This window comes from Cololabis saira, chromosome 15 (assembly GCF_033807715.1).
Source record: "Cololabis saira isolate AMF1-May2022 chromosome 15, fColSai1.1, whole genome shotgun sequence".
NCBI lineage: Eukaryota > Metazoa > Chordata > Actinopteri > Beloniformes > Belonidae > Cololabis > Cololabis saira.
In genome coordinates this window covers 12,703,190-12,716,496 of record NC_084601.1, presented here as the reverse complement: position 1 = coordinate 12,716,496, position 13,307 = coordinate 12,703,190, and the positions used below count along the sequence as shown (strand labels likewise).

At 47.9% G+C, this 13,307-nt stretch overlaps 1 protein-coding gene across 3 annotated transcripts in view; it reads right to left on the bottom strand.

Moving 5' to 3' along the window:
- Positions 1-1,043: 1,043 nt before the first annotated feature.
- The window catches only part of ahdc1 (AT hook, DNA binding motif, containing 1), a 19,695-nt gene continuing 7,431 nt past the window's right edge, over positions 1,044-13,307 (bottom strand). Inside the window, exons 2-6 of one of the 3 annotated variants that reach the window (XM_061742607.1) lie at positions 9,923-10,079; positions 8,235-9,572; positions 5,561-7,290; positions 2,966-4,676; positions 1,044-2,240 (exon numbers count right to left, since the gene is read on the bottom strand). In XM_061742607.1, the coding sequence (XP_061598591.1) occupies positions 2,972-4,676; positions 5,561-7,290; positions 8,235-9,455 (4,656 nt within the window). In that variant the 5' untranslated portion in view covers positions 9,456-9,572; positions 9,923-10,079 and the 3' untranslated portion in view covers positions 1,044-2,240; positions 2,966-2,971. Of the gene's footprint in view, positions 2,241-2,965; positions 4,677-5,560; positions 7,291-8,234; positions 9,573-9,881; positions 10,080-13,307 lie in introns of all 3 variants that reach the window. The other 2 variants (XM_061742606.1, XM_061742608.1) reach the window with 2 other exon arrangements.

The following is a 13,307-nucleotide window of genomic DNA, read 5'->3' as shown; positions in this document are numbered from 1 at the left end:
CAGTGTGAATTAGCTGTTGGGGTGTTCATCTGCCAAACAGAAGGTTGTTGGTTGGATCCCCAGCAACCCCGTGCCGTTGAGCAAGGCACTAAACCTCACATTCGTTCAAAATGTGCTCATTGTGTGATTAGAGAGAGAAAAGGGTAAAATATGTCTGAGTATGAACAGAAAACACTCCACAAGGCTAAAGAAGCCCTTTACTGCGGACTTGCGTACGACTCGCTTGCGGTATAGATAACAGCTGGCTGTAATTTTGCTGAACATTTGTATGCAGATGAAATTGTGGTGTTTTATATAAATAGGAAACAACAGAAGAGTCTGGAAGAGAACGGTTGCGCCTCTCCCCCTCCACGTCTGTCAAGTAGTGTTGTTGACAGACTGTGTCCCCCTCCGCCATACAGTGGGATGTCATAGCAAACACATTTCCTCCAGCCATGTCTGAGTCTATTTAGTCAGCCTGTTGACAAACTGTACACAATCTGCGGCCTGTAAACTTCCCCCATCTGCTTTCACTCCCTCTCTGTCTCTCTCTCTCTCTGGCACACACATGCCTGCACACAAGCTGCAGATGTACAATATTTGCTGTACAATGACAAGTTTACCTCGAAGGACGAGGATTTAGGATTGAGTCTTTTCCCGTCAGCTCTGTGACATCAATAACCCTCATTTTGTGCTTCGGTACTTTTCATTATTAAGATGAGAAACACTGAACCTACAGTTTTGGTTTGCTGCATTTTTTGTTTCCACATCTGCAACACCCTTTTCTGATTTTCTCAGTTTGATTTCTTTCTATTCCCTCCAACATTTCCTCTGCTGCTCTACTCATCATCCATTCCGCTCTTCCCCTCCCTTTCAATCCCCGTCGAACGGTGTCCTTGACTGAACTAACTCGCTCGAACACACTCCCAGACAGCCCGGGCAACGCTCAGTTCTTGTGGAGTCTGTAAATCACAAACATGCTCCCACCTCTTTTTTTTTTTTTTACCTCTTAAAGAAGCTGCACGCCACAGACAAGATTACCAATGGCAAGAACGTAATGTGTATTTAAATATTTTGCACCTCAGATACATACATGATATGTAACAGACTGATATACATTTCTTTTTCATCACAAAAACCACTAAACAACACAAGACCACATAAAAAGAAGGGAGAGAGTGAAAGTAAGAATGAAGCCCCACCAAGACTTTGGCGTCTCGGGAGCTTCCCACCTTCTGACCCCACACGCACGCACACATATACAGGATATGCGCGCAAATACATGCATCGCCCCAGTCACGCAAATGCATTCTCTGTCTTGCATTCACACGCACACACAACAAAAAAAAAAAAAAAAAAAAAAACAAAAAAACAACAAAAGTCTCTTTGGGGCCGTTTCGTAATTTCAATGTCTCTTTCCCATTTAGTTAAAACAGCAAAACACAGGATGTTGAGCCCCCTCCCCCCCCCAGAGCAGAGAAACCATGGCAGAACGCAGATGATGGGCCTTCGGAGAGACGAGAGGCCCCCTGGCTTGGAGCTGGATTCATATGTACAGATGCTGGTATTTTAATAGCAGAAACTCATTTAAGTCCACTTTTTCTCTCATGGGACACGACACACACGAGTGCACAGAGCGGGACACTGGCGAAGCTCAAGGTTTTTCAAAAGTTGATTTTGGCTCAGATGCGGCTTAGGTTTTTGGGGCACAAGACATTTAAGTGATCTGAGTGCAGAACATTGTTGCTGGTTAAGCAGAGGAGGGGAAGCCGGGAGACAACAGAGAAGAGGAACAGAAAGAGCGAGAGAAAGTGTGATTTGAGTTCGTCTACATTGCAGGTGTACGGAACAGAAAGAAAAATATTTGGTGAGATACTGCATGTTTCACAGGAGCACTCGAAGGGATGAGGAAATAGGTTTATCTCCGACCTCTTGCGTCTGGTATTCGCCTCTCAGCTCCTCTTGGTCATTCCCTCGTTCCAGCGCAGAGTGCTTACATATGACTTTATGTGGTAATGTTTGGATATGTGACTTGATCTGCGCATGCGTGTCTGTGTACGTGTGTGTGTATCTGTGTGTTATGTGTGTGTATGTACACAGTTGAATATGTGGGTTGATCTTGATTGTCAATGCTGGAGAATTAAAGCTTTATTGTCCAAAGCTGGCAGCTAAATTCTCACCCTTCGTTTCACAGTCTCTCACAAGTCCCCTTAAAAAAAGAAAGCAATGTTCGCAAGTTTTTGTAAAAGCTTGGACTGCACCTGGAAAGAAAAACACAGAGAGGGAGAAAAACAACACATAAGAAAATAATATTATAGTTTTCTTTACAATAATAATATCCTATGTGATGTGACTTTGATCGTTGGAGGTTCAGATTTAAGCAATGACACGTTATTTTTTTTTTGTTTACTGTTTCAGCCATTTAACTAAAATCTACCAAAGTTGCGTGACATAAACCCGACGCCTTAAATGTGAATTATATCATATTACAGGGCTCCCCCCGGAGGCTCAACTGCGGGCCATGTTTACGGCATTGTTTACAGTGGGAGAGCACAGTAAAGCACGGTTTTACTGACTTGGTGACAACGCCGTCCTACATTCACCCGGTAGTCTCTTTTATGCGTTGAATAAAAGGGATTTTATCACTGCTTGTTTTTAGCCGTGCTTCCCACTAACAGTTTTTATTTAATAGTAGTTGATGTCACTGCAAAATCTATTCGCTTTGGTTTGGTTGGATAAAAATATCGTTTTTTTTTTACTGCAAGCGGTTCGAACAGACATAATGTTTTGTGTTATATCTTTTCCCTCTCAATGTATGTAATGTTTCCTTATTTCCCTTAAATACCAAATTACAGTCAAACATATTTAATAACAATTTAGTTTTTCCTGTCCCGATCCAACATTATTCAAGAAATTCCTATCAGGATTCCACTGGCGATCGTCAGATTATGGGCTCGCTGTAGCTGTGAATATAAATAAAACGCACCTGCTGTTACAGGCTGGTTACGCTGAAGCTGTCATCATTTGCTGGGTCCAGGAGCTGGCACAGCACTCCTGCACCCTGAGCTGCCTGGGGCGGGTAGCGGTGTCCCATGCCCTGGTAGGATTGCTGGGGCAAGCAGTAGCCACTTGCGTCTTCCTGGTGCGGCGAGGAGTCCAGAGGGGGTTTGGGGTACGGGGAGTGGGGCATGGGGGCCGGGCAGTGGCCTGTGCTCATGGTGTGGGGGGTCAGATCCCGCTTGATGGGGTTCATGGCAGAAGGTGGGGCGCGCTCCTCGAAAAGCGCAGGCGTGGAGTTGGAGTGCAGGCCGGGACTGGGGTTGTTATAGGACGGGAGGTGTGTGTTGTGGTGGGCCGGGTTGCTGGAGTGGGAGAGCAGGTTGCCCTGCAGGTGCGGGCTGGGGTGCGAGGGCGTGTGCGAGCTCAGGCTCGTGTGGGGCTGCGTGCTGTGATGATGCGTATCCGGGGACGTCATGTGCGTCTGCGTGTTTGTAGTCGGGCTGGTGAGGGAATTAGCGGGTGTATTCCCGTGAGGACTCGTGTGCGGGTTGCTGTGTACGTGCATGGCCGTGTTGGAGTGGGAGTGCGGGCTGGGGCTGCCGCTGTGCGACGTCTGTCCGTACCAGTAAGGGGAGCTGCAGTAGCTGGGGGAGTCGTACTGGGAAAACTGGTGGTCCTTTGCAGGGGCTCGTTGCGAGGGGCTTAGTGCTATGCTACAGTGGGGAGTTAATCGTGGTGAGGGGGAGCAGGATGGGGAGAAGGTCCTGGAGGGAGCGAGGTGGAAAGACTGGGGAGGTGGAGGGGTGGGCTTGGGAGGGTAAGGGGGAGATGAGACACTGGGTGAAAGGGAAGAGCAGGACTCGCCAGGGTATAGGACTGGATATCGGTCCTCAGAAGATGGTGTGGACGGGTGGGCTGAATAAGGGGAGGGGTACTCGCAGGGCTCCTGGAGGTAGCTGGAAGGGGGAGCAGGGTTAGGAGTGGCCAGGGGAGAAAGGCTACTACTGTCTCCGCTGTAATAATCCAGACCCTCGTGAAACAACCCAGATCCCTCAGGACCTCCAGCAGACACTGCTAGTCCTGCCCCCGGCGCAGAGGAAGCCTTGCCTCTGCCTTTGGACCCTGATGGCCGCTCTTTCTGACAGGGAGACAGACCTCCTCTCCCCCCTCTAGACCCTCTACCCCGTCCTCCAACCCCTCCCCGCTTAGGTCCAGGAGTAGGCGTTGGGGAGGGACTGGACGGGGAGTCGGAGTGTAACGCAGAACACCCTTCTTTTTCTAAATGTGGTTCCGTCCGTTTTCTGCGACCGCGGCCAGGCTTGCTCGTCCCGCCGCCCGTGAACAGGACGTTCTGGCTCCAGTTGTACGACGGGCCCGAAGCGGTCTCGTGCCAATCCATCATCAGTTTCTCCAGGCTGGACAGACTGGATTGCCCCCCCTCTCCACCGACTGACCCGGCCTCGTGTTGTTTGTACGCGCCACCCGTGGAGTTCTGGCCGCCGCCGGCGGCCGTGGAGCCGAGATGTGACGAGTCGGAGGAGGATTCTGACAGACTGTCAGGAAACGGCTGCCGCTTAGCCTTCTGGGGGGTGTAGTTAGAGATATCCAGGATGTCTTTGGACTCACTGGAGCCATATTCACTGTAGCCGTGATACTGAGACCCGAAGCTGTCTGTTGACCAGCCGCCATAACCTTGCCTGGAGGAAGAAAAGAGAAAACCAACTCATATGATAATTGCATTTAATAATGTACTTTTCTATATTTTGCCACCATTGTTTCAGTTTCACAACTTATTCCATGTTGATTAGGGCTGTTCGATTTTGCCCAAAAATAAAATCTCGATTTTTTTCTCTCAAAATCCGATTTTCGATTACGATTATTTTGTGAATTGACAAAAGGCAAAGAAATGATTTCAAATATGCTGTTTTTTTATTGAACATTTGCCCCATTGGGCTTTAAGTGCAAACTTTGCTCTTATTAAACCAAAAATGAATGAATAAAGTGCAAAACTCTGTAAAATAAGTTGAAAAAAAGTTTTAAAAAATATAATAAAATATAAAGTTTTATCTCTGAAAAAAAAAAGTGCAAATCAGCACTTGCAAACATACAGTAAGTTATATTTCCAATTAAATAAAACAAGACATTTTCTAATTAAACTAAACTGGGTCTTTGCATGCTAAATAATAATGCAACCCATGAAGGAGGTAGAGGTGCGTAATGTCAGTCATTACATTTGCTATTCACATTTGCAAGTTTTTTGCAAGGAACACGAGCCGGTCTACCGGTGGCATGTTACAACGCCCCCTCCTACACTAAAGAGCCTCTCCGATGGGGCACTTGTCGCAGGTATTGAGAGGTATTTCCATCAATCATTAATATGGTATCAATCATTAATATGTGTGCAGACAAGGTAAAAAAAAAAAAAAAAAAAAAAGAAAAAAGAAAAAAAAAAAAAAAGTGAAAAATCGATTTTACGATTTTCACGTTTTAACATCGTTCTAATTACATAATTGCGATTACGATTTAAAATCGATTAATCGAACAGCCCTAATGTTGATTAAAGTGTTTTTAAGTCAATTACCTGCAGCTCCACTGATTGGAGCTGTACGGCTTGTAAACCTCCGGGGAGGATAAGCTGAAGGGGCTGCTTTTGGCCACAGACATGTACCCTCCTCCAGGTGACGTGGGTCCCGTCAGCTCCCCTCGCACGACAGAAGAATGGCTTGCTGCGAGATATCCGCCGTAACCCTGCTTGGCTGCTGCTGCCTGGAAACTAGAGTAACCCATTTGACCAACAGGGGGGGCCTTACAGCTGCCGTGACCGGCCCGGTACGGAAAACTGCAGTCTGAGGATCTTTGTGGCACTGCGGGAGAAGAGCAGGAGTAGCTGGAGGAGTAGTGACCGTAGGAGGAGGGATGGGGGGAACTAGGGGAGTGGGACAGAGATGGAGGAGTAGATTTAGGATAGGCTGAAGTGGTGGGGGACGTTTGGGCCATGCCGCTGTAGTTATAGGGGGGCCTGGAGGAGGAGCAGTGTGCCTGGGATGAACCCTCCACCCCGGAACTCGCACCCTTCGTGCTCCACTTGGGAAATGCAGGGGACCAGCTGTGACCGGCCACGGGGCTGGACGGCTCGTAGCCAGGAGTGGATGAAGCTTTGCGGGGGTCCGACTGCGCGGAGGAAATGTCCAACAGGTCTGAGGAGTCATCAGAGTCGAGCAGTGATCGAAAATAACCAGCAAATAGACCTTGGGAGTCCTCTCCAGCCGGCCCGAGCCTTCTGCTTCCTCCCGCCCCGCCGTAGCCACCTCCCCGTCCAAATTCACAGGAAGAGAAGTCCCCTCTTGGAGCGCCACAGACTTGATAGCCACCCAGACCTTTCTCCTTGTCCATGGCCCTCTCGTCGCCCCAGCCTCCTGCTCCGTTGGGCCAGTCCTTCCCCATGGACATTCCCACCCCTTTAAACGCACCGTTTTTTTTCATACGTCTCTTCCTGAATATTTTCTCCCCCCCAGGCTCTGTTCCCACCACACCGCCTCCTCTACCTACCCCTCCTCCGCCCGCACCTTTCCCTCTTTTCCTGGGTAATCCACGCTCAGACGAAGGGCTCAGTTTCCTCTTTTTTCCTATAGATTCAAAGAAATCACTGAAAGTACTCTTATTGCACCCAGGACCCCCAACGCCCCCCGCTGCTCCTCCACCTCTCCCGTGCCCCCCTCCCCTGCCACCTCTGGGGCGTCTGTACGCCGTGAGCCTGTGGAGCAGGGTGGATATTCCCGGGTTTTCCAAGGGAGCATGAAAGCTTTCCGGCTCACTGGGCGTCCAGCAGCGAGGCGGAGAGCAGCGGCCGGTAGCGGGAGGTTGGCGGTTTAAAAAGGCCAGTTTGGAAAGAACATCCCCGTACTCTGTTTTCACATCATTCGTATCATTAACGTACGACGGGAACGGAAAAGGCAGTTTAGTCCGCCGTCGCCTCCGAGGCTTCTTGGCCTGGTCTCCAGCAGCGCCGGCGGCGGCGTTTGGAGGCTCCCCCTGCACGGCCGTGTTCAAGGCCTGTTTGGGCGGCCGTCCTCGCCTGCGCTTGAGGATAACGGGCAGCTCTCCGGGGGGGAACATCACCATCACGCTTTTTCCATTGTTCTTCATGCGGAGGAGGGCAGTGGGCTCCCGGACGGCCTCGGAGCCCTCCAGGTTTCCATCGTTACTTTTCTCTGTCACTGCAACCGTCTCCAAATTAGAAATTTTGTAGCTCTTCTGTCGGCGGCTAAGACTCACAGGAATGCGAGCCACCTTGACGACGATCTTCCTCACCTGTCAAGCAGAGATAACATTAAAACAAGCTACAGACGGTTACACAACCTTATCACGGCTTTAAATTGCACGCAATGATAAGAAGAAACCAAAGTTATGTGTAATCTAGGAATGGGCGATATTTTACCGTTCACGATATACCGTCAAAACAATTCCCAATGGTAAGAATTTGTCATCTCACGGTAAAAACGATAAATTCCTGTTAATGACGTTTTTGGGTAAAGCCGGATTTATGGTTCTGCGTTAAATCGACGCACAACATACGTGAAGGAAGGAAGGAAGGAAGGAAGGAAGGAAGGAAGGAAGGAAGGAAGGAAGGAAGGAAGGAAGGAAGGAAGGAAGGAAGGAAGGAAGGAAGGAAGGAAGGAAGGAAGGAAGGAAGGAAGGAAGGAAATGAGCCTGAAAGAAAGAAAGAAAGAACGAAAGAAAGAACGAACGAACGAACGAACGAACGAACGAACGAACGAACGAACGAACGAACGAACGAACGAACGAAAGAAAGAAAAAAAGAAAAAAAGAAAGAAAGAAAAAGAAAGAAAAAAAGAAAGAAAGAAAGAAAGAAAAAGAAAGAAAGAAAGAAAGAAAGAAAGAAAGAAAGAAAGAAAGAAAGAAAGAAAGAAAGAAAGAAAGAAAGAAAGAAAGAAAGAAAGAAAGAAAGAAAGAAAGAAAGAAAGAAAGAAAGAAAAATTCCTGTTGATACGTGTTTGTGTAACAAACATGGCGGATCTGAGTCATTCCAGTTTTGCAGTACAGGTGTAACTCATTTAATTGGTTTTATCAATTCAATTTAATTGGTGTAGTTTAGTAGCATTTAGTATTCTTTTTGAGTTGAATTGGTATTTTTTCATTTTTATCTTTATCGGGATAAATGCCAGAAATTATCGTGATACATTTTTTAGTCCATACCGCCCATCCCTAGTGTAATCATTAATTAATTAACTCACGCCGACATAACGTCCTCGTCTGCTGTTATTGGGAGGACACCCCCCCAACTCTGCAACAGGTTGTCCTTTCACCGCAGACACCGGTGCCGGGAGGCAGGATGCGATTGGATGAATAGGAGTGGCACATTGGTAGATGGCCTGGGCCGCCTGGCGCTGCTTCATAACGCTCTTAGGACCTGCTTTGTGTACAGGTTTGGGCGAGGGCCTGCACCGAGATTTAGGTCCGGGTCTATGGCCGAGTCTGGGCCCAGGTTTAGGTAGAACCTTAGGAGCGGGTTTAGGTACAGTTAGTGCAAGAGCAAGGTCAGTTTGACTGGCAGGCGTGGGGAGAGTGGCTTCCACAGATGATTGCTCCTTTTTATCCCCGGCAGCCACCACCTCCTCCTCCTTCACCATCCAGATTTTCTCCTCCAGTATTTCCTCCTTCTCTCCCTCCGTTTTTTTTTCATCGTCCTCTATGCTTCGCCGCAGGCGGGAGGACTTGCGTAGGTGACAGCGGAAGCGAGGGCGCCCAGAGCTGCGGAGTGCGTACTTCTTTTCTGTCTCCACGGGGAGAGGGGAGGAGCCCGTGCTCGGGTTTGCAACAGGAGGGACCAGACAAAGCGTTGAGGGCGGGTCTGCCTCCGAGGTTTGGACCGGGGCTGCCACTTGATTGATGGAGGCAGCATGATTGCCCAGTGCCAAGGACAAAGGCTTGGGTGACGTTGTACGTATGGCCTCTGATGTGAGGGTTTTAGAGAGCTCTGGGCCTACAGAACTCACGTGAGTGGTGATTTCCTTGTGCCCGCCATTGTCCATATATGAAAACGTCTGCGTGTGCACATCCGGGTCTATATGTGTTTGCATATTTCTAAGTGTCTCTGCAAATGCGTGCGTCTCCGCGGCCGTGTGCGTCTCTGCGGCCGTGTGGGTGTCGGTGGTGGTGTGAGTCTCGCTGGGCCTCCGCCGGCAGGTGCTGTGCTTGAGCCTTCTCTGCAGGTGGACGCCGTTGGCCAGGGTGGATGGAGAGGAGGGGGGGACGTGGTCAGGGGTCACCAGTGCCAGTCCATCACGAGCCGTTTCCTGGAACCCCGGCTGGAGCAAGAGTTCCCTCGTCCAGAGTTCAGGTCCTTCCACCCCCTCAGACCCCCCCACGCAGCCCTTCTCCTCAGCCGGAGTCTCGCCACAGCCCACTGGAGCCCCAGTTTGGCTGGAATGTAAATGACCCGATGAACCACTCATTCAGTAGACAGTTTAGCTGATAGTGAGGGAGGAAAAGAAATGATTTCAGCCGTCTGCAGCTGAGCACCTCCTCAGCTTAAGCTGTCTCCCACAGATGACAAGAGAAGATTCAAGCACCTAAGAACATGAATTAGAAGGAAAAAAACAATGAAAATCCGCCATACAGGAACCTTACCAGTATTATAGCATATAACATCTTAATTTAAGATATTAAAATCCAAACTTGTTGACTCTATATATAACATACTGTTAAACATGCTGTACATACAATATAAAAATCTAACTTTTGCAGGACAGTTGCTATTGTATTTGTGATAGAGTCGTTAACATATCTGGCAATGGGCCATAAATCTACTCCGTAATGCACCCTCTTTAATTTAAATGTGCCACCCACACAGCAGCATTACAACATGAGATTCCATGTACCATTCATGTCCCGCTCAGTCTGCTCAGTCAGTTGTTTTTACCAAATGATCGCGGTGCTGATTTTGATTCTGGGTTGAGCCTCACTCTGTCTGCCTGACTGGCTCTGTTCTGCAGGGGATCATTGGGTCATCAATACTGCAGTGGAGAGCTCACATAGTTCTCTCTCTTCCCTCAGCTTCTGTCTTTTGCCCATGGTTGCTAGGTTGAGAGAAAGAAGGGCACAAAGCCAGAGACACGGAGGAAGGGACGGAGGGTTGAAGCACACAGGGGTAAAGAAAGGCGTGTGGAGGAGGGTGGAGCAGTTGGAAAAAGAGAATAGGAGATTAGAACATGATGTCACAGTTTGCATCAAACCAGACTAAAATCTGCTTTCTGGAGAGGTCTGCACCATCTCACATCAGAGGCAATTATTTTGGAGGATGACTTGCAGTATAAATTTTTAAAGTTGAATTGTAGTTTCTTTCTTTTGTGTTCCAGCAGACTGTAAGTACACATGTAACACTGTTGACTGGATTTACTCTCATAGCAATTATCTTAAACACAAGGTAAAGCAGAGCAGACTTTTAGGACTGTGGGCATATTTTACTAATATAAATATTATCTTCTTTAAGCAAATGGAAATTAATATAAAAAATACATAAATTATAATATACAACTTAATAGTAGTGAAAACAACAGATTCAACCGCAGTAATATTTTTGCAAAAACTATGCAAATATATATACAAAGCACAAGACTTGGCGTAAGAAGAATGTGTGAATAAACTCTGCCACCAGGGGGTAGCAGAGAGGTGATGATGATGAGAGGTGTTAAGAGGATGGACAGATGAAGGTGACACAAAGACAGAAATGATGAAAGGATTATAAAAAGTCAGAGGAGAGAAGAAGGACGGAGAGTCAGAAAAAAGGGCAGATATATTGTGAAATCGGGAACACATGTGCTGTCGGAGGCATGCTCGGCAAACACGAAAACACGCATGCTTGCAACATTTGCAAGGGGATATGCACGCTGCTGGCTCCCAAAACTGTAGCACACAATCCACATTCAAGAAAATTATGTCCATCGTCAGATCTCTCTGCTTTCCTCTCCAACATATGGCTCTGATTAGGAGAGAGGGAGGAGGACTGAGAGCGAGAGAGAAAGAGCAAGAGAAGGAGATGAGGACGGGTGTGGGAGAGAGACATTAGAATAAGTGAATAAATGGGTACGATTCTATGAGACGGTGAGAGATAAATGAAAGGTGCGACTAGGTAAGAAGCACGAGTGGACAGACGGTCAGAGATGAACGGATTTGAGCATTTTTAGCAAAAAGAAAGGAGAGAAAGTTGCAGCAGAGCAGGAAGAAAAGGATAAAGTGGTGAAGGAGGAGAAAGAGTTTTGTTAAAGCCGAGTTTGAGGCTGCACATATGAAGCAGAGCGACCTCAGTGTTCTGCTGCTCTGAGGAATGACACAACTGGGACAGACAAACATGGAGATTAACACACACACTACACATATTTCTTTAAACCCCCCACCCACCCACCTACCCACTCTCCCACCGCTGCCTCCCTGCCTCCCTTCCCTCTCTCCCATTCTCACTTTCTCTCCAGTCTAATTAACAGCGCTCATTAATTAGATCTTCATTTGACCAGTTTGTGAGCGAAGGAGAGGAGCGCATGCTTTAATTAAACATTGCATCACATGTGCTTACACATACGAGCACGATGTCCCTCCCAGACACACAGCGACACATACCAACACACGCATGCAAATATGCCCCCGCAGCTTCAATCCTCCCACACAACGATTTACACGTAAAGACAGACACATCGTGCACACAAGTGCGCTCGTGCACGGTCACACACAAAACAAAGACACACATGCAAATACCCCTCCACTGGGCTCTGCAGGGGGCATTCTGACAGAGTTTAAATGTGAACCAATCAATCCCGCTATGATTCATTGTTTAAGCAAACACTCCTGGCATCCATCAGCCGCCATTCCAATATAATCATACGTAGCAAATGTGTTTTGGTGCATTTTACTGTGAATGGCTCTGGGGCTTAGGAACACACAGTGGTGTAGTATTGTCTCTGTGAAAGCAGCCAATGGTATGCGTTGCTCCCACATGATGATCTGTTGAATCTGCTGCACAAAGAGAACCTCTCTCCGATGAATACTGTTTGAACAGTTTTGATCTTGTGAATTTTCTTAACTTTCTTGTCAAAGTTTGTTGTGTTGTTGTGCACGTACGGGCAGCAAAAGGCGGCAACAACACAACGTGCCGGTAAAGCGAGTGTGTGTGTTCATGCCAGAGACCCAGGTACTGACAGTTCCTAGTTTGGGCAGTTGCACTGTTCTGCATAGTCTGAGAGGTGCAATGACTGTGTACTTTGTAGTTGTACAGCATATCTATTCTCTTCCCATCTATCTCACTGCCACAAAGGCTTGCAGTCTCACAGGCCTGCCAGCAGAAACCCTCAATGAGGAACCAGACCCTGCGTGTTAGTGCATGCATTTGTTTGTGCACACGCAAGTGTGTGCGTGCGTGTGTGTGCGTGCGTGCGTGTGTGTGTGTGCCTGCGAGGGTGCACGTGTATAAGTGTGTCTTCCTGGGTGTGTTTGTAAAAGCACTCACTGAGCTCTAACGGGTGTGCAGTTGTTGCTAAGAGACAGGCAGCAGCACCGAAACAGATTGGGGGAGGGATGGGGGAGGAAGGAGAGGGGGGGTATAGAGGAGAGAGAGAGAGAGAGAGAGAGAGAGAGAGAGAGAGAGAGAGAGAGAGAGAGAGAGAGAGAAGTGGTAAGGGGGAGGAGGAGAAAGCTCCATCAAGAGGTTTAGACTGATAAGAAGAAGGCGGGATGAAACGGAGGGTGGGAACGAGGTGGAGAAAGTGCGTGAGTGAGGCCGGGACAGAAGGAAAGGTGGGTAGGGGGGAAGGAAGTGGGTCAAGAGGTCCACAGAGACCGAATGACATCGTGTGGAAATTCAGCAAGCACCAGAGCGTCGATCCTTCACGTCACCTAAACCCCGATGCATTAACCTTCAACATCCTCAGACCTCTGCACAACACTAGAATCCCTCAACGTGAGACAAAAACATGCCGGTCAAGAACTGCAAAACATCACGGACCATACTTGGTGGCTATTATAAGGTTTTTCCTGAGGATGCTTTTAGTGGAAAATTAGTAAAAACAGGAAAAAAAAACAAAAAAACAGGTGTGCCGCAGGTTGCATTTAAAAACATGACTGACTTTTTCCATCACTACTATATTTCACGTTGCACGACATTACACGGCATCCCTTTAAAGAGGCAGATTCATCAATCACAAGACTTTAGGTCTATGAGTGAGGAGCCGTGTCCATGTAATCACAATCTTCAAGATGAAACCCTCCGTTTCCAGTCAGTTTGATGCAAACTCACCAGGGTGAAACAGTAGCTCCAA